This window comes from Syngnathus typhle, linkage group LG20, assembly GCF_033458585.1.
Source record: "Syngnathus typhle isolate RoL2023-S1 ecotype Sweden linkage group LG20, RoL_Styp_1.0, whole genome shotgun sequence".
Taxonomy (NCBI): domain Eukaryota; kingdom Metazoa; phylum Chordata; class Actinopteri; order Syngnathiformes; family Syngnathidae; genus Syngnathus; species Syngnathus typhle.
Window position 1 is genome coordinate 6,924,255 of NC_083757.1, and position 20,251 is coordinate 6,944,505.

General features: G+C 46.1%; 3 protein-coding genes across 3 annotated transcripts; all 3 read right to left on the reverse strand.

The window, feature by feature from the left end:
• On the reverse strand, positions 1-10,412 carry LOC133144673 (oocyte zinc finger protein XlCOF6-like). Its single transcript, XM_061267537.1, has 2 exons — positions 10,179-10,412; positions 1-4,258 (listed from the first exon to the last, which is right to left on the reverse strand). Exons 1-2 carry the CDS (start codon positions 10,300-10,302, stop codon positions 1,896-1,898), a joined length of 2,487 nt encoding a protein of 828 aa, XP_061123521.1. The 5' UTR covers positions 10,303-10,412; the 3' UTR covers positions 1-1,895.
• A 1,536-nt stretch (positions 10,413-11,948) lies between these two features.
• On the reverse strand, positions 11,949-14,320 carry glmp (glycosylated lysosomal membrane protein). The gene is made up of 7 exons (XM_061267586.1): positions 14,195-14,320; positions 13,675-13,839; positions 13,503-13,601; positions 13,263-13,418; positions 12,861-13,079; positions 12,427-12,701; positions 11,949-12,254 (listed from the first exon to the last, which is right to left on the reverse strand). The coding sequence occupies exons 1-7, from the start codon at positions 14,282-14,284 to the stop codon at positions 12,086-12,088; spliced, it is 1,173 nt and encodes a 390-aa protein (XP_061123570.1). The 5' UTR covers positions 14,285-14,320; the 3' UTR covers positions 11,949-12,085.
• Positions 14,321-14,951: 631 nt separating this feature from the next.
• cct3 (chaperonin containing TCP1, subunit 3 (gamma)) lies at positions 14,952-19,854 on the reverse strand. The gene is made up of 14 exons (XM_061267435.1): positions 19,694-19,854; positions 18,497-18,558; positions 18,364-18,414; positions 18,227-18,289; positions 17,753-17,849; positions 17,161-17,278; positions 16,905-17,091; positions 16,687-16,836; positions 16,299-16,431; positions 16,145-16,226; positions 15,901-16,081; positions 15,565-15,810; positions 15,174-15,305; positions 14,952-15,085 (listed from the first exon to the last, which is right to left on the reverse strand). The coding sequence occupies exons 1-14, from the start codon at positions 19,719-19,721 to the stop codon at positions 14,993-14,995; spliced, it is 1,623 nt and encodes a 540-aa protein (XP_061123419.1). The 5' UTR covers positions 19,722-19,854; the 3' UTR covers positions 14,952-14,992.
• Between the last annotated feature and the right edge of the window lie 397 nt (positions 19,855-20,251).

Consider the following 20,251-nt stretch of genomic DNA (forward strand, 5'->3'; position numbering starts at 1 on the left):
TGCCTTTTTAAAGTTTTATTAACGTAACGTGTGTGTTTAAAGATTTAATAAAATAACATTTGTTTACAAACACTTAAGATTTGTTTAACATGAACATTTCTTTACAAACGGAAGTAAAAAAAACATACTGGTAAAAGTCGTGGGAGCAAAGCAGCAACAGCACAAACAAGAATGGTTGAAAAAAAACAAATCAGTACAAGTCCTGTGAACTGAAACCGTTAAAGTCCTCATCCTCAGTGTCTGATTGGAATAGCGGGAGTATTCTGCCACACGTCGTCTCTCTTTCGTCGTCGTCGCTCTCATCCTGAGGCAAATCCACCCGTGTCCTGATGGACGGAGCTTTTCGTTTCATAAATCGCAAACACCATAACGGTCCTCCTTTGAAATCTTGATTTTCTTTTCGGTAGCGATTGTTTTTGCTTTCAGTCTGATCTGCACAGTGGAAACACCTCGGCCATCTGCTCTCTGTATGATCACCCTGTCTTCAAGAATGTTTTCCAGTTCGGGCCACCTGCTTTTGAACTCTCAAAGCTTTTGTCGTCTTTTTACATTGCTCCAGTACTTCCCATTGCCGTTTCCAGTGTGTCACCATCGATTCATTTATGCCAAGTTTACGTGCAACCGCTCTGTTCCCTCCTTTATCGGCTAGCTCCATTGCTTTTAACTTGAAAGATGCGTCATACGCATTTCTTCTAATGTTTTCCATAATTGGGCTCTGTTTATGCTAACTTTACTCATGCACCACTACTGTCTTCCTCGACACATCAAATTCCGCCACACCCAGATATGTGTGTGACAATCAATGGGTCTTTACCTTTACCTTATTCCACCTCTCTCATTCTTATCTTTTCTGCTCGAGCCCCCCTGATGGCCGCTAGAAAAAAATGCATGTAAATTATCCGCATCAATTCATAACAGCCTTTTTACAAGTGTATAACCGTATTAGTCAGGACAAAAATAACAGAAAAAAAATTGTAGATAAGCTGTACTGGACTATAAACCACAGGGTTAAAAACTTGAGAAAAAAGTTGCGGTTTATAGTCCGGAAATTACAATAAACTCCCGTTTTTTTCCATGTATAATGCGCAAAATTTAACTAATTTATTGTCCTAAAATCTGGGGTGCGCATTATACATGGGTTCAAAAATATATATATATATATTTTTTTTTATCCGGAGATGATATGGAGGCCGCCATTACAGATGCGCTTTCTTCTCTGGTGTTCACTTCAAACACGCTCCATACGAACACAATGCTCTCGTATCAGACGCTTGCTCGATCACCTGCTCGTTTGCTGTCACAAATCCGAAACATTTCTTCGCTATTGGGTTTGCTCGCGCATGCGCAGTGATACTGACCGGCAGAATAACATCCAGTTGTTCCCAAAGATTATCTTTTTTCTGAAATAATTTTACATTTACGGCCTTAAGTAGGAGTCAAAATTTGGGTGCGTATTATACATGGGTACAGGCTTTTTTCCAGCATCGACATTTTTAGGGTGCGTATTATACATGGGGGCGCATTATACATGGAAAAAAACGGTAACCAACTTGCTCTAAAACCTAAGCAAAACTATGAATTACAATTAAAAACCACAAATAAAAACAAAAAAACTTGTACAATAATGAAACATCAAAAATGATTAACCCCGATGACATTTTACCATATTTTCAAATTCATTACAACTGAAATATGAAATGGTCACGTTTTGGTAAAGAAAAGTGTGCAGCATCACAACAAAAAGGTACATAAAATATATGTATCCATGATGCATGAACTCATGAAGTCTGCTCAGATGAGAAGCAAAAACTTCATGGAATCTTAAGCTGACACTTCCGAGCAAATCTTTGGGCAGGAAAATGGTTCCTCACCAGTGTGGGTTATTACGTGTCTTTTTAAGTTTGTCTTCTGAGAGAATCTTTGACCACAATCTGAGCAGGAAAAGGTTTCTCACCAGTGTGGGTTCTTGTGTGTATTTTTAAGTGTTCCATATGTGAGAAGCTTTGGCCACAATCTGAGCAGGAAAAAGGTTTCTCACCAGTGTGGGTTCTTGTGTGAAGTTTTAAAGTTCCATTTCTTGAGAATCTTTGGCCACAAACTAAGCAGGAAAAAGGTTTCTCACCAGTGTGGGTTCTCATGTGTGTTTTTAAGTGTCCCTTATATGAGAATCTTTGGCCACAAACTGTGCAGGGAAAAGGTTTCTCACCAGTGTGGGTTCTCATGTGTGTTTTTACGTTTGCCCCGTGAGAGAATCTTTGACCACAATCCGAGCAGGAAAAGGGTGTCTCACCAGTGTGGGTTCTTGTGTGTAATTTTAAGTGTCCTTTACGTGAGAATGCTCGGCCACAATCTGAGCAGGAAAATGGTTTCTCACCAGTGTGGGTTCTTATGTGTATTTTTAAGTTTGACTTCCGAGAGAATCTTTGACCACAATCTGAGCAGGAAAAGTGTTTCTCCCCAGTGTGGGTTGTCATGTGAGTTTTTAAGAATTCCTTCTGAGAGAATCTTTGGCCACAAACTGTGCAGGGAAAAGGTTTCTCACCAGTGTGGGTTCTTGTGTGTATTTTTAAGTGTTCCTTTTGTGAGAAGCTTTGGCCACAATCTGAGCAGGAAAAAGGTTTCTCACCAGTGTGGGTTCTCGTGTGGAGTTTTAAAGTTCCATTTCTTGAGAATCTTTGGCCACAAACTAAGCAGGAAAAAGGTTTCTCACCAGTGTGGGTTCTCATGTGTGTTTTTAAGTGTCCCTTATATGAGAATCTTTGGCCACAAACTGTGCAGGGAAAAGGTTTCTCACCAGTGTGGGTTCTTATGTGTGTTTTTACATTTGCCTTGTGAGAGAATCTTTGGCCACAAACTGTGCAGGGAAAAGGTTTCTCACCAGTGTGGGTTCTTGTGTGTGTTTTTAAGTGTTCCTTATGTGAGAAGCTTTGGCCACAATCTGAGCAGGAAAAAGGTTTCTCACCAGTGTGGGTTCTTGTGTGTGTTTTTAAGTGTTCCTTATGTGAGAAGCTTTGGCCACAATCTGAGCAGGAAAAAGGTTTCTCACCAGTGTGGGTTCTCGTGTGAAGTTTTAAAGTTCCATTTCTTGAGAATCTTTGGCCACAAACTAAGCAGGAAAAAGGTTTCTCACCAGTGTGGGTTCTCATGTGTGTTTTTAAGTGTCCCTTATATGAGAATCTTTGGCCACAAACTGTGCAGGGAAAAGGTTTCTCACCAGTGTGGGTTCTCATGTGTGTTTTTACGTTTGCCTTGTGAGAGAATCTTTGACCACAATCTGAGCAGGAAAAGGGTGTCTCACCAGTGTGGGTTCTTGTGTGTAATTTTAAGTGTCCTTTACGTGAGAATGTTCGGCCACAATCTGAGCAGGGAAAAGGTTTTTCACCAGTGTGGGTTCTTGCGTGTATTTTTAAGTCTCCCTTATGTGAGAAGTTTTGGCCACAATCTGAGCAGGAAAAAGGTTTCTCGCCAGTGTGGGATCTCATGTGTGATTTGAAGTGTGTCTTCTGAGAGAATCTTTGACCACAATCTGAGCAGGAAAAGGGTTTCTCTCCAGTGTGGGTTGTCATGTGTCTTTTTAAGTTTGCCTTACTAGAGAATCTTTGGCCACAATCTGAGCAAGAAAAAGGTTTCTCTCCAGTGTGGGTTGTCATGTGTCTTTTTAAGTTTGCCTTACTAGGGAATCTTTGGCCACAATCTGAGCAGGAAAAAGGTTTCTCAACAGTGTGGGTTTTCATGTGTTGTTTCAAACTCCTCTTCAAAGCAAACATTTTCCAACAGTAAGAACATTTCCACTGTTTGTTTTCAGCGTGAAATGAAATATCACCGTTTGACTCATCATCTTCAGAGCCAGGAGAATGTGACGACATAACATCACCGTCTGAGATTGGAGCTAAGAGGACGTCGTCAGCTTGTGATCCTCCACAGGAGCGTCCATCATCTTCTGTTATGTGTTGACCTGAGCTGCTGCTTGGAGGCTCCGCCTCTCTGCTTGCCTCACAATGACCCTCACCTCTGCTCTTCAAAGGGACAAGAGTCGATGGCATTTTGCAGAAATCATTTTCTATCTTCTCTTTCCTGGAGTGGAGATCTTCCTCCTCCTCTTTTATGCAAAATTGCTCTGGCTCCTCCTCCTCTTTTTTGATGAAAAAACACATCTGGTCCTTTTGTTCATTAAAGTGTCGGACCTCTTTGTCCTCCACTTCCTCTTTGTCTTGGCGCTCTGGCTCCTGCTGTTCAGGACCAAAACCTTGACCGTTGTCTGCAAACACAAAACAAAAGTTAACAGATGAACCAAATGATTTAGATGACTGCTTGACATGAGCAAATTTACAAAAAAATATTTTTTAAGTCCTCATTTATTTGCAGAAAGACTTGCCACAGGGTCCTACCTTGCACGTTTTAGATTGGTGGCCCAGTCAGAAGCATTTTAGTGGTTATTTCAAATTACCGTTTTTTTCCATGTATAGTGCGCCCCCATGTATAATACGCACCCTAAAAATGGCATGTTGATGCTGGAAAAAAGCCTGTACCCATGTATAATACGCACCCAAATTTTGACTCCTACTTAAGTCCGTAAATGTAAAATTATTTCAGAAAAAAGATCATCTTTGGGAACAACCGGATGTTATTCTGCCGGTCAGTATCACTGCGCATGCGCTAGCAAACTCGATAGCAAAGAAATGTTTCGGATTTGTATAGGGTACATTGTGACAGCAAACGAGCAGGTGATCAAGCAAGCGTCTGATACGAGAGCATTGTGTTCGTATAAAGCGTGTTTGAAGTGAACACCAGAGAAGAAAGCGCATCTGTAATGGCGGCCTCCATATCATCTCCGGATAAAAAAATATATATATATATACTAGGGGTGTAACGATACATCGATACACATCGATTAATCGATATAATGCTCTACGATTTATTGGCATCGATGCTAAAGGTAAACATCGATTTATATCGCCGTATTTGACCTCGGACATTAGACGCGACTTTATTTTGAAATCCAGTTCATTGTTGCTTGCTTCTTCTTTCCGGGAGCAGTGCGCCCGGCGTTGTTGTGTTGTGAGCAGAGCACGCACGTGAAAGGGGAGGCGACAACTAGTACGCGGCTCCTGGGCTGGTGCTATGGCTAGTGTCCAAAAAGACGAGGAAATTTGCTCCCCTTTAGGCTTCAAGTCATTCGTTTGGAAGCACTTTGGATTCCAAAGAAAAGACGGCTCAACGGACAAGACACGTGCAGTTTGTAACTCCTGCCATGCGGTGATCAAATATTCAGGGAGCACAAATCTCGCCGCACATTTAAAGAAAAAACACGACATCAAAGTTCAGTGTTAAAGTAAGCAATTTGTATACTACAATACGCTTGTAATTTCCTAAATAAAGAGTTTGCAGTACCTTGTTGTTTTTGCTTATGAATTGTTATTAATCAGGATATTCTTCTAAATTTTTTATTAAAAAAAAAAAAATCGATCGTAGAGCACTATATCGCGATATATCGTGAATGAATCGCAGCAGGCTTTAAGATATCAGCAAATATCGTATCGCAGTTCTTTATATCGATATTATATCGTATTGTGACAAAAGCCGCGATTTACACCCCTAATGCGCACCCCAGATTTTAGGACAATAAATTAGTTAAATTTTGCGCATTATACATGGAAAAAAACGGGAAGTCAATCAAACCCCTCAACTCGTATCTCACTGAGATACGGCTATACCTGCCTTGACACAAAAATACAGCTTACTGCAATGAAAAATTATTTTAAATGAAAAAAACAACCTTTTAGGTGATATCTTTTTTTAATTTTCTCTATTTTTGATTGTCTTAAACTAAGAAAAAAAATATTTTTTCCAAAGACTCGATTATGCAGAAGACCAAATGCCGGTGCCGCGCTCGGGAATCATTTGGTGATCTAACCACCCAATTCCAACCCTTAATGCTGAGTGCCAAGCAGGGAGGCATGGGTCCCATTTTTATAGTCTTTGGTATGACCCGGCCGGGGTTTGAACCCACAACCTTCCAGTCTCAGGGAGGACACTCTACCACTAGGCCACTGAGTTGGTGATGTCACAGTGTTGAAAGAGTCTTGCAGCCCTCCCCACTTTTCATGAACTGCTGGCCGTTTTATTCACCACGGGAGTTCTCTTCGATCGTAATTGTTAGAATAATTAGTTTTGCTGAAGCGCTGGTCGGCCTGAAACCGAAGGTCACATATCTTCGCTCAAGTCAACATATGTCCTGGCTAGCCTTGGGGAGTCCTTATACTCCCTTCCTTGTCTTATCTGTGAGAGGCCCTCACTAGTTAGAAACAGAACATCTTTGTTCTTTGTTAGTTCAAGAGAAGTCCTTTCTCTGTTAATTGTTTTGTCCGAGACAGTTTTTAGTTATCCCATATTTACTCAATGTTTGTTTAAGTAGACTTCATGCAAGTTATCTCACATCTACTTAACGTTTGTTAGAGTGTTTGCACGAGAGGTATCTGATTATTTACTTATTATTATTATTATTGTGTGAAATGTAGCAAGAAAGTCTAGAGCATTGTTTTACAGAGACACGGCATCCAGGTTTAGAGATTGCAGCCAACCATCTAAGAACAGACTCTGCATTCCTGGGGTCACGGATCGGCCAAGGCCATGCGGCCTCGCACCACACAACATTATTAGCTAGCTGAAACAGCGTTGCTACAGACACACTCTCCCCTCCCTTTAGTGTAGCAACGCCTCTTGTAACCAGGGCAACCCAACATAAAAAGAGGAGATGACGGTAGGGCAGGAGAATTGGTGGAGGACTGTGAACTGGGCCTTCTACCTAATTCTCCTCGCGAGCAAAAGAATACTGGTTGTCTTCTCTTCTTTGTTTCCAGCGTGTAAATAAATGTCTGATGGTATTTAGACCTGACATTTAATGGCGACTGTTTACATTCCACCACAAGTACGCGCCATCGAAGCCACGCAGCTGCTGGCTTACCAGGTAACAGACATGGAGAAAAAGCTACGAAACTCACTGATCATTGTTTTGGGTGATTTTAACAAAGTGAACCTCACACACGAACTCCCCACATCCAGAAGTTCTCCAACGACAGAGCCATTGTTGGATATGTTTCTGAGGGGAACGATCTGGAATACAAGACGGTCATCAAGGACTTTGTCAGCTGGTGTGAGCTCAACCAGCTTCAGCGGAACACCAGCAAGACGAGGGAGATGATTGTGAACTTCGGGAGAAAAGCACCCCATCACTCCAGTGAACATCCAGGGATCGGACATTGAGGTAGTGGAGAACTACAAATTCGTGGGGGTTCAGCTTAACAACAAACTGGACTGGACTGATTACACTCACACCCTGTACAAGAAGGGCCAGAGTCGCCTCCACCTGCCGAGGAGACTGAGGTCTTTCGGTGTGTGCAGGGCTCATCTCAGGACCTTCTATGACTCTGTGGTGGCCTCAGCCATCCTCCACGCTGTGGTCTGCTGGAGAGGGGGCAGTACGGACCGGGACAGAGGGAGACTGGTCAGGAGAGCGAACTCTGTCCTGGACTGTCTCCTGAACTCCATAGAGGTTGTGGGTGAGAGGAGCATGTTAGTTACACTGACATCCATCCTGGACAACACCTCTCACCCTCTCCATGACATTGTACGGTCCCTGAGCAGCTCCTCCAGCAGCAGACATTTACACCCATGGTTTAGGAAGGAGACACCTGATCATGTGTTTGGTCCTTCCGTATCGTCTCTACCAGTGCCACTTGTCCTTGTTCGTCTGTAATTTATCCATTTTTACATTTGGCATTTGTTTCTTGTATTCTTGCATTCTTGTACACTGCTGTGACAAGAAAATGTCCCCACTGTGGGATAAATAAAGTTCCAACCAATCAATCAATCAATCAATTACAGACAGGACCTCCAAGCCTGCTTTGACTGCACCGATTGTTTTTTTTTTAAGTTGCAAATTCAGATCTGCATGAACTCACCGACACTATGACATCATACACCAGCTTTTGTGAGGACTTATGTGTGCATACGAAGCCCTTCTGCACGTACAACAACAAACCGCGGTTTACACCAGGGATGGGAATCTTCACCATCAAAGCGATACGATACACATCTCGATACACTGCCAACAATTCGATGCATTCACGATTCATGGAACTGCCAATGATAAGATGCGATACGATTCTCCCATCTCCTGCGATATGGTGCGATACAGTACGATTTAATTTTAAAACAATGCGATCCAGTGCGATATAATGCAATGCAGAGGAAAAATACACCATGGAATACGTCGTACAGGTTTTGGGACTTGAAGCATTAAAGCTGGCTGTGCTTTTTTATTTTGAAACACAGGAAGTACAACATAGAGAGTTATTAATTGCAGGTCTCTCTGGAACTTTAGGGTATAAGTATAACCTTTAACAAAAATTAAGATTTCTCTTAAGTGCATGTTGTAGAGCAATTTAGGGCCTACACAAAGCCATGTTTTCAAGTTAAGCTTTTAAAAGTGCATTAAAATGATACAGGAGGTAAAACATCAAATGGGCTAATTAAAAAGGTGAAGGCCATGAGATTCCATCCACTATAACATCTTTAAAAAAAACGAACAAAGGGAGACATGCCTAGGGACACAGCCCCGTAAGAAACGTGCCCATGTACCGGCCCCTCTAGCTTTCGCAAGTTCTGCCGAATACTCTGCGTACAACATTAACGTTACTTTTAGTACTCCATACAAGTACAAGTTAAGAAGGAGATCATCCTTACTCATCCTTATAGCAACGTGCTAAGGGGTAGCGGGCACCGTTTACTATGACACGAAACAGTTCTAATCCTCCCGTGCTATTAAAGGTTCTTTTCTAGGAAACTCTATTCCTTAAAGAGACTGGTCTTATGTCACTCAAGGCCGTTCTGACATTTGTTTGTATCAGTGAGCGGGATTACGACAGTTCCTGGGAAGAAAAGACTGAAGAAATTCCACACAGGTTTGTTTTGGAGCTGCGAGTAAATATTCACCAGTAAATCTTAAATCACAACCCCCCTCAACCCGTTGGGCGCCAAAAACCCCCTATACAGTCCTCAGGCTCCCCAACAATAGCGGTTGCAGTTTGCATTATTTTATTGCAATGTTTTTCCTTATTCAGATTTGTTTCAAGACTACAGTTAGACTTCACTTTGATGGTTAATGTAGTTATTGCAATTTTGTTGTTTTATCACAGTAGATTGGTTTATTTACATTTCAAAAACCAGAAACAGAAGTGGAGGCTATTTTGTGTGTTTTGGGGTATTCTTTGATCTGGAGGGGGGCTGGTTGTCCGCTGTTACTTTTTTCCTTTGTCTTGTTGCTTTGCTTTAATGGTGAGGTAAATTTTAGATTCTAGGCGTCGCCGTATGTCACCTTAAATGGTGACTTAGCTGCAGTGAGGAGACCATAAGCTATTTTGGCTGGCCAGAGATGCCTCAGTTTCTGCAAGGTATAGCAACTTAGAATATAGAAGGGAGCAGCTGTTGTTATGCAGGGGAAAGAGTCTTCTACATGTCCTTCTTAGGACATTTGGGAGCAACGAGTAGACTAAAATACGAACAGCAGCTGCACTCCAAGTCATGACATCAACGGTTCGGGCAGGTATAAGATGGGCTTGTCTGTCAGAGGGGGGAGCTTTTTTGGGGCGAACATCTGTGCTGTCCAGAGCTGAAACATCTTTGCTTTTGAGGCCACTCAAACTTTTGGAGAGACATCACTTTGACATCGGTTGAATAAAATCTTTTCCCAATCAGCCGTGTGTCACTGGAGTGCTTGGCCGGGACAGCCATTGTCCACCGAGTGTTTTTTGGAGACCAGCGAAACAACAAAGACCATTCACCACAATGGCTTTTAACTTTTGCACTAACTGGCTTTCTTTGTGGTGCCGTTGTGTGGCAGCCTATTGAGTTGTGCTCGTGTCATCTGTGTGTCTTTTATATACCTGCTCTGTGGTATGAATACTGCAGGGGCCTGAATTTCCCCACCCCCGGGGATCAATCAATCAATCAATCAATCAATCAATCAATCACTCAATCACTCAATCACTCAATCACTCAATCAATCAATCACTCAATAAATCAATCCCCCCCTCCCCCAGCGTACTCAAAACGTCCTCGTAAACATGAGGCGTTCTCACTTGGAGCAACCCAAATCCGGTCCCCCTACTTTTACCAACCTGCTCTGCGTAACACAACACGAGGCTGCCGCCAAAGAGCTTCCAGTAGTAGACGACGACGGTCCTTTTCCTCTTTAGTTGCACAAAGTTCCTTTGCGTAGTTTGCTATGGTCCTTGCACACATTTTTGCTCCGGAATTCTAACACTTTGCCACTGGTGTTACGGTTCAACTAGCTCCCATAATACCTTGCTCAGCGTCTCCAGTTGCGCCCGTTTGGGTAAAGGAGTTGCGCAATCTTGTGTTTTGTGACTGCAGATTCGTCACAAGCGACATGGAACTTGTCTGACTGCAAAACTGTTCAAATTCTCAATAAAAACAAACGTCTCGTTTACTTTTCCGACTGGCTGCAAGAAATAGCAAACACTCACACAAAAAAGATCATAAGATCATCACAGTCATAAGTCTCTCTCTCTCTCCCCAGCCCCCACCCCCCAAATTTTTTCCGTGTATAGTGCGCCCCCATGTATAGTACGCACCCTAAGAATGGCATGCTGATGCTGGAAAAAAGCTTGTACCCATGTATAATACGCACCCAATTTTTATGATTTTTTAAAAAAAAAATTTTTAATTATTATTTTTATTTTTTTTAAGTCCCAATGATCGTCACACACGCAGGGAGGCAATGGGTCCCATTTTTATAGTCTTTGGTATGGTCTTAACTAGGCTGGATGTAATTTTTTTTGTTGGCGTTGATTTCTCCGACTGCCCCTAAACGCACCACCGCGCTCCGTGCGCGCATGGGCTGCGGACGTGAAAAAGGCGGCTCTGTATGGGAGAGACGTTGAAGAGGAATAAAAACACCCTTGGAAACCAAAACTTGCCCCTCGTCGTGACTCGGAGCCGCAACAAATGTTTCGGATTTGTGTAGGGTACATTGTGACAGACAGCAAACTAGCAGGTGATCGAGCGAGCGTCTGATACAAGAGCATTGCGGTCGTATGGAGCGTGTTTGAAGTGAACAACAGAGAACAACAGACCTTGTTCCTACAAGGCAAAGTGTTGTGAAATAAAATATTACCTGTAATACGCATTTTGTTATTTGCTGATTGAAACTGCTAATTAAACTGTGAATTGAAACTAATAGAAGAAAACATATCTTGCTCTTAATATAGCTGACGTGTCTTGCGCATCCGTTCTGCGCATCTGTAATGACGGCCTCCGTATGACGTCCGGTCCGCGATGGAGATTAAAAACAAACAATATTTGACAATAACACACCATCAAGGATTGCACCATCGCATCAAACGATGTGTCGTCAATTATGGATTTTTTTGACTAAGTGTGTTGGGCAGGATGGCTGAATGCGATGCGCGATTGACAACAAACAAGAAGAAAGGTGAGTTTTATTTCGGGGGAGATTTGTCATGTCTCGTCCCCAGTTTTGCTATGTGTCTAGGTTGCCATAGTTTCTGTTCGCGTCGCCCCTCTCTTCCTGTGTCACCTCAATCGATGTAACGTGTTTTGTATTTAAGTCCTGTCTGCCCCTCGCTCACCGTTGGATCATTGCATGTGTTACTGTCATTCTGTTCCTGTCTTTGGTAATGTCACCCTGTCTTTTTGTTCCACGACTTTGTCGGTCAGTTCTGTTGTTGGTTTTGTTGTACCATGACTTTCTTTAAAAAAAAATAATAATAATTTAAAAAAAAAAAAAAATTAAAAAATCTTTTTTTGTACCCATGTATAATACGCACCCCAGATTTTAGGACAATAAATTAGTTAAATTTTGTGCACTATACATGGAAAAAAACGGTAATTTTGATGGAAGGGCCTTTGTTTTGTGAGGATCAACATGATCATTTTATTTGTATTTACAAAAAAAAAGCCAGGGGAAGAGGAAATTATAAAAACAATAAAATAGGCCAAATCAAGTGGCTTTAAGAGTCTCTGACATTGAATCGGCCACCCGTCAGTTGATTGGCTCGTAGCCGGTCACCGCCGATCTCTTGCGCAGGCACATGTAGACTCCGCCCATCAGGAGCATGACGAGCGGTGCGCCGAGCCCGACCGCCATGATGGCCACCACAAGCGGGGAGAAGGTGTCGGCGGGGGGGAGGCCGACACCGACCGTGGCCGTCCTGCCCAACAACAACAAAATGGATTCATTTCTCTCTCTCTTCAGACTGAAAAGCTCGCTCAATATTTCAACGTCGCCATTTTGGGAGTTGGGTGACTAAAACGCAAAATTAAAGTCAGTCAGGATTGAATTGTGAGAAAAGAAATGAGAAAAGTTGCTGGGGCAGAACCAACCAGCTAAGGAACTTGGTGGCATTGTAGAAAGGTTCGCCTGCCACGCCGAAGCTGATGTTCAGTCCGAAGACGCTGTCCTCAGCAGTGAAAAAGGCCAGCGCCAGGCCCCCGGCCTCCGTCAAGGCGCGGTCGCTCTGCCGCTGTGGATTCGAGTGACGGCACGGCGACGCGTCCTCCAGCGCCGGCGGGGAACGGCGGTACGCAACCTGCTTCCACAGGACGAAGCCGCGCTCGTCGGCCGAGCTCCCCTCGTCTCCCGACGTCCACTCCGACACCTGAGAGGGTAGACCGTGGGCACAACACAAATCCGACGGGATGGCTGAGATTGGTTCCGGGAGTAGCTCAGCCGCTACGTCGTTGGCTGAAGAAGTGGCTATGGGAGGCGCGGCAATTCTGTTCCTCGAGTGATCCCTACTGTGACTTTTCTCTCGTACCTTGAAGACGGAAGGCGTGAACTCGTCGTCGATGGATCGATGAACCTCGACAGCGTTGAGCGGGGATACTCCACCCACTGCCTGCAGCTCCAAGAAGAAGCGTGACCTCTCCGACCTCGGCGACAAGCCGTCCAGCTGCACGGCCACCTGGGAGGTGTTGGCTGTGTGGAGGAGGCGGGGCCATATCTCATCACGCCCCTCTCGCTCAAACACTGTCAGCTACCCATCAAAACACATACTTTGTTGGCATCATCGGTGATTCATTTGATGGTTCATCCGATCAAAATCACTCGGTAGCAGTCAGTAAATCGAAAGCGAGCAAACGTCGGACTATGCTCGCGACCATCCGCTCCTTCCCGACTCCCTAATCGCCACGTGGAGATTTGTGCATGCACAACGTACGTGCAGACAAATGGATCCTTGAGCCACAGCGCCGCACAGTCGAGCCGCCGCCCCCGACAGCTCCATCGCCGACCATGTGACATTACGTAGCTGGTAAGGTGGGAAAAGGTCAAGGGGCACTCTCGCCGTGTTGTTGACGTCGTTATATTCCAACAGCTGAAACACATTAATGAGCATTCTATCAGAACTTAAAGTTGTTGTTGTTTTTTTAATACATATACACACACGTGGAGCACTGACCCTGCTAAAGATGAGCCCCGTCCTGGAAAGGATGCTACTCGCCGGCTCCACCCGCAGGCTCCCGCTGCCGTTGCGGCTCAAGAATCTTGGCCAGTCAACCTGAAAAGTGAACAAGTTGGGAGTGCCTCCAAACTGAGTCGTGATGACGTCACGTGCGAGGATCGGGTCGTACCGAGACATTAGAGAAAGTGACGTTGGTGTGGACCAGAAGAAGCGCGGGCGTCCCCTGGCTGCAGAACAGAAAATGCAGCGTGTCGTGGTCTCCCACCGCTCTCACGTGCAGAAGGTCGCCACCAGGGGGTGGGGCCAACGAGCCCGGGTTCAACTCCACGGACACCTGGTGATGTCATCAAAAGCAACATTCGCCATCAACTCCCCAGACAACTGATGGCGTCATCAAGAACCACATAGGCAGCATATTCCCCGCTTTCAACCAGCCGCTCTATCATAGCCAATCGCGAGTTGCTTGTCGAGCACGTGACAGCACAAACTAAACAAACGGCGAAGTTTTATATCATTTAATTACAAACCATTGGGCAAATTTGTCTTAGTACGAAACAAATGTTGACGTGGTCCAAGTAGAAAATGTTTTTCGACTCGCTCAAACAACAATTTAAACGTGGTGCAAGTAGAAAATGTTTTCTCGATTCATTCAAGACAAAATGTTGACGCGGTTTTAAAAGACTTCTTACATTTCTGGTGTACGAAGCCGCCCCCGACGAACAAATCATCGAAAAGATCTTAAAAACCAAAGCGGCCCACATTTGCCGAGTGGCCGCCATCTTTGTTGTGGTGACTTGTCACGTGAGATCAGAATGGGTCAGCTGAGTTCATAAGCCACGCCCCCGGGAAACGTCATGGGAGCTGCGTTAGCAGCCTGTGATCGTTTGAGGAACTAAGAAACGTTTAAATGTGTGGGGGAAAGCTGCAGCTCTGTAATGAGCAAAGGTTTGGAATGCATTGAGACAGATTTGCAGGGTTGAGGGGTTTAACTCCACTTACAGTGTAATTTGATGTCAAGTGTGCCAAGTAGCGTGCGGTCAAAAATGATCATGTTTTACCAAATTAGCTCAGATGCCCCATAGAATACAAGGTCGAGAATGAGAATTTACCCAATTGACCCAAATATGACCTACGCCAAATAGAATGTAAGGTTGTTTGCCGATCTACGCCAACAACTTGGCGGACAAAAATAAATGAAGAAAAAAAAAGATGTTCTCTCAGATCAAGTGTATAACATGTACAGTATAACACTTTTGGTGGCATGTTTTATGAGTTAGTGTTTCTTTTATTTTTTCACCATCTGTGAAGGTTGGAAAACAGTGGCCAAACAAGTAAATTGTCTCTTTCCCTTTAACGCAGAGCGATTGAAGCACATGGGCTTTATATGGAGTGAAGTGACTTTTGACAAAAAGTGAATAAATGTGCAATAATTCGACAATCACACAGTGAGGCTTCAATTTGTAACTTTATTGAGCGTCCGGTTGAATTTACTCAGCGCCAGGTCCTCCTGCACCCTGATCTTTGTCTTTCTTCTTGTGACCTGACACGATGTCGTCGATGCGCAGCAACAAGATGGCCGTCTGCAGAGAAAGGAGGTCAGAACGGCCGGTGGGGACCGTAAAAGGCGAAGGCGGCACATGGTGCGCCGCCTGGTGCAAGTGCGTTCACCTCCACGGCCGTCTTGTACGTTTGTGCTTTGACGGCCAACGGCTCGCAGATGCCGGCAGCCACCATGTCGCACAGGGTACCTGTCTCGCCATCCACGCCCCACGAGATGCCGTCCTGCACCGTGTGCTTGGCCTGCAAAAGGTCAAACGCGCTCAAAGCGACAGGCAACCCAAGTAAATGCATCAAAGCAAAGGGTGTTTCAAATGTGAATGACGTGGGATGACTGAGTCGGAAGCCAATGCTTTTTTTGTTCAACAAGCGATTTGCTGAAGGCCCGTGCACGTTATAGTAACTTGAGCTTGTGACTTTAGAAATAAAGCTGGCCCGGGTAAATCAAATACGAGCCTCAGAGATGTCCACTGTTGAGTGGGTGTGCATGCAGAGTGCCTACCCTCAGTGACGTGAGCACGCGAATGGTGGAGGCGCCGCAGTTCTGGATGAGCGTGCGGGGAATGACCTCCAGGGCCTGGGCCACGGCACGGTAAGGCCACTGCTCCACACCCACCAGCGCGCGTGAACGCTCCATCAGGCGCTTGGACACGGCCATCTCCACGGCGCCCCCTCCGGGTAGCAGCCAGGGCTCCAGCATCACGTTACGGCAAACCTGCATGGCGTCCTGAAGGTTGCGCTCCACCTCCTGTGCACATGCAGCCGGTTCCCATTTTCAAAGGGCACTGCACTGCTGGGGCACACGCTGAGATTCTGGCAAACACGAGGCGGCGCTCACCGCCAGGATCTCCTTGCTGGCCCCCCTGAGCAGGATGGTGCAGGCTTTGGGTTCCTTGCACTCAGCAATGAAGGCAAAGTACTCATCGCCAATCTTTTTGACCTCAAAGAGCCCCGCTCCGGTGCCCACATCCTCTTCACGCAGCTCATCAGTGCGGCTGACGATGCGCGCACCGCACGCCCTGAGGTGACACGGGGCGGTGAGACTTCGGCCCCGGCTATTAGTGAGGCTACGCTAAGGTTACCTGGCGATGCGGTTGTTGTCAGTCTTCCGGACGCGGCGAATGGCAGTGATGTTGGCCTTGATCAGATAGTGCTGGGCCAGGTCTGAGGTGGAAGAGCCATAACTTTAGGCTCCTCATAAGAAGACAGGGCAGCAGCGACTTGGCGTGCACCCACCTGAAACTCCTTTCTCGGTAAAGATAAGGTCAGGTTTGATCCGGATGATGTCCTCGCACATCTGCTGGATGTGCTCCTCCTCCATCTGCAGGATCCTGGCAAAGTCCTCCTCCTTGCTGATCTCGATGTCCGTCTACACAAACCGAGACAAGTGGCGGGCGATTAAAGGCCGATGGCAAAGATTTGCAAAACGCTTGGGTCGCGCTGGGTAGCCATAGGGGGAGACGCCCGAGACGAACACCCCAATTTGACAGAGAAAGACAATCAGACGGGGATTTTCTACAAAGGACGGCGTCGGGCTCGACTCGCCGTCACATGACAAGGTCGGCTGAGGATGGACCTGACTGAGCCGAAAATCAATCCTGTCATAATTTGCGTTGGTGCTCACCTGGCTCTCGCCCTTCTTGTATTCCAGCGAGCAGTCAAGTAGGACGATGCGGGGCTCTTTGATGAGGCGGCGCATGCGCGGGTGTGTCACGTCTTTGTTGACCATCACTCCCCTCAGAACGCACGAGTCCTCGATGATACCGCCTGGAACCTGCGGCGCAACCATGGTAGGAGAGCGGCCTGGCCCGAGCTGGAGCGAGCCCTTGGGTGCATGCCTACCTTCTCCACTTTGGCATACTTCTTGATGTCAATTTCCTTGTGTCCGTTATCGTCCATCTCCACGGTAAGCACGGCGTCCAGGGCCATGCCGCACGCCAGCTCGGACCAGCGGCTCAAGGCTTTGGTGTTGATGGCCGAGTGCACAATCTTCAGCATGGAGGCGCGATCGGCTATGTCCACGGGGACGCTGCCGGGGTACGGCCCAAAGTGGAGCAGTCAGCTTGCTGCCGTAAACGCCCGGCGAGTGTGCTCCTACCTGATCTCCTTCAGCGTTTCCAACATATCCTCCAAAGCTCGCCTGTAGGCACTGATGACAACGGTGGGATGCATCTGTTGCTCCAGGAACTGCTCTGCCACTGACAGCATCTCGCCAGCTTGCGCGCACGTTGGCAAAGATGGGCAAAGTCAGTTGTCAGGATTTGACGCACGCGTCTGCACGCACCAACTCACGAGGGTAACATGGTCAAGGCGGGGGAATCACTGCATTCCAAGTGTAAATTCTAACAATAATTTGAGCGAAGGAAGCTTTGCGGGCTACGAGCAGCTGGTTCAAATGTCTTTTTTTTTTAATTCAGTGCTGCATCAGTGTTGAAACGTGGGACACTACTGGCTAACTATCACCGGTATCAAAAGTTTGATTGATGTGGTGCTGCTTTTGTTTTTTGGGTAGTTGAGGTGATGCTGGTGCTCAAGAAGTGGACGTCAACCAATGCGAGATGTTTGCGCATACAGAAACTCAATCAGCAACTTTGGCTTTAAACCCACGCGGCACATGCAGACTTGAGTGAGCAAGGCACGCGCAAACAGGCAGGCACACAAATGTGCGAGGCCACACTCGCTCCTCTCACCCAAGATGATGACAGATGTGGTTCCATCTCCCACTTCTTCATCCTGCGTGCGGCTGATCTCAATCATAGATTTCGCCGCGGGATGCTGCACCTGGATCTGTAACCATGGCGATGCGGTCATAAACAACGGCCCCACTACGTGGGTTGGGCATCGTTTGAATTCTGATGGTTGCGGTGCCCTTTCAGGTTCTTCGACACGATTTCGGTTCCTAACGATCGGATATTGTATGAACTTCTGTCCTTTAATTCTCACTGTTCACTATCACATCTTTGGCGGCAGAAGGGCGTGGCTGCGCACCTTCTCCCAAAGTGTATCATTTCCAACGATCCTCTTTTGTTGGAGCTTCTTGCTGGCGAATAACGAGAACTCAAAAATTTAGCACAGAGATTCTAAACGATTCTGGGCGAAGCTCAAAGATGGCCCCTGTTCCACTCGACCCTACACAAGACACGATGATCCACAGCCAGGCTCACCTCTCGCAGAATCGCGTTTCCGTCGTTGGTCATGACGATTCCGCCGGTAGGGTCGAGCAGCATCTACGAAAACACGCAACCGACATTAGCGCCGCTAGTACTATAGCTGCTATACAGGCGATCGGACTGTAGCTCACCTTCATCATGGCCCGCGGGCCCAAACACGTCCTGATGACATCAGCAATGGTCTGGAACATGTGACGTTCAATCGATGGTCATCATTAAGTTGGATGTAAAAAACAACAACTACTTAATACAAAATGAACTTACCTTGGCTGCGTTGATATTTCCCGTCTGGACTTTCCGCCCAGATTCTCTCTTCACATTCTGGTCTGGAGACAACAAGTCTTGTCATTCTTTGCAAGATCCTACAACTAGCATCTTTTACGTATAGCGTGGCCCTAGTTTGTAATGACCAGGGAGTAAGGACTGTCAACCACAGCCGTTGCATTTGCATAGTCATGCTCTATTCCCTAATCATAGCAGCTTACTCTTCAATGACATAAATCATTTGTTTCATTTTATTCAAACTATGTACAGCAAAAGAAATACAATTTATATACACAAGGACCCTGCCTCAGTCACATTGTTCAGAATTTGAAACAAGGGGACATTTTGGCCGGCTTTTGGAAGTCTTCAAAATGTCATAACATTCTTAATTCTTAGCATATTGGTGACATTTAATCACACTTTGGCTCATTTATTCAAACTCTTTCTAGTGACATCGGTGGGAGTAACCACTTCTCAGAGGGTCGCACCAAACCACTTCTAAAGCGGGTCATGGGCGTGCCAGAGCCCATCTGAGCTGTCTGTGCACTAGGCGGGGTACATCCCGAACCGGCTGTGTCTTGAGAACGTGAGAGGAAACTCGCGCAAGCACAAGAACATGCAAACTACATGCAGGAAGGCCGAAGCCGGAATCAAACCCCGCACTGAGAGGCGGACGTGCTAAGTCATCCCCCCCCCCCCCCCCCCCCGTATTATGTCTCCCTCAATCATCGGATCCATCCGTACGTCGGCACGTTTGATTGTCCAGTGACTATCGTTGCACGACGCTTCCCATGACGCATTGGAGATATATTGAGAGCGGATAACTTCATACACGCCAACAATTGGACCAATTGACCACGTGACAAGAAAGTGCACTCCCAATGTCCGCTAATGACGTAGTTAGCAGCCGCAAATGCTTAAACGCTCGGAAGGCGGAGAGCAAAGGTGTGGCTCGGCCGTTATACTCGGTCCCGTAGGACCAAAGAACATTTGACGCCGCGTTGAAAATGAGCGCAAGTGCTAGGCCGACCGCTAAACAGTGAATGGCTGGCTTCTTTGGTACCATGGGCACATGCTAACGCAGCTAACCTCGCTCGCCTAGCTTAGCACGTGCCAGAGCGCTTTGTGCGGCCAGCCGAGCGGGCCATTCGGTGTTAGGGGACGACGTCTGACATAGCAAGCGGAGCGTTTACTCACTTAGGACAAGAACCTGTTGGCCGAACATCTTGGAGAAAAATATAAAGGCCCGGAGACAAAGAAAAGATGTAGAAAGTGCGTAGACCGGCTCCACGCGACTCGAAGATTCCACTCGACAAGTGGGAGGGCTTTCTTGAAGAGGCGGGGGGAACTGTCAGCGACGGACGTGCCAACCAATGGCGTCAATCCAAGCGTTGCCAGGCCCGCTTTCCCGCCTAACGACGACGCATTTAGGACAAGTGATTTGGGATAACGTGCCTTCATGGCGGCCATGTTGGGAGGGACAACATTCCCATTGCAGTATTATTGTAAACACACACAAAAACACACGCACACGTATGTGTGTGGATATATCCATACATATACATATCCATACATACATGGATGGGAGTTACGATCCTGAACTCTCTCCCCCTTTCTGCGTAGCGTCCTGTACTTTGCGCTATGCTTACTGTCTGCTGTATACACACTGGCTCAGTTTTGCTCCTCTTATTTATTGGGTTATTTGTTTATTATTTATTCATCACTCACATTATTTATTTATTGTTTGTGCCTTCT

Excerpts from the sequence above, each read along its gene's own strand:
- LOC133144673 (XM_061267537.1), bottom strand. The coding sequence starts at position 10,302 with ATGTGTGCAAGGACCATAGCAAACTACGCAAAGGAACTTTGTGCAACT. Across the intron at positions 4,259-10,178 it reads TGTTGTGTTACGCAGAGCAG|ACAACGGTCAAGGTTTTGGT; the intron begins GTTGGTAAAAGT and ends TTGTGTTTGCAG.
- cct3 (XM_061267435.1), bottom strand. The coding sequence starts at position 19,721 with ATGTTCGGCCAACAGGTTCTTGTCCTAA. Across the intron at positions 18,559-19,693 it reads CCAACAGGTTCTTGTCCTAA|ACCAGAATGTGAAGAGAGAA; the intron begins GTGAGTAAACGC and ends TGTTGTCTCCAG. Across the intron at positions 15,086-15,173 it reads CGTACAAGACGGCCGTGGAG|ACGGCCATCTTGTTGCTGCG; the intron begins GTGAACGCACTT and ends CTTTCTCTGCAG.
- glmp (XM_061267586.1), bottom strand. The coding sequence starts at position 14,284 with ATGGCGGCCACTCGGCAAATGTGGGCCGCTTTGGTTTTTAAGATCTTT. Across the intron at positions 13,602-13,674 it reads TCACTTTCTCTAATGTCTCG|GTTGACTGGCCAAGATTCTT; the intron begins GTACGACCCGAT and ends TTCACTTTTCAG. Across the intron at positions 13,419-13,502 it reads CGGGGCTCATCTTTAGCAGG|CTGTTGGAATATAACGACGT; the intron begins GTCAGTGCTCCA and ends AATGTGTTTCAG.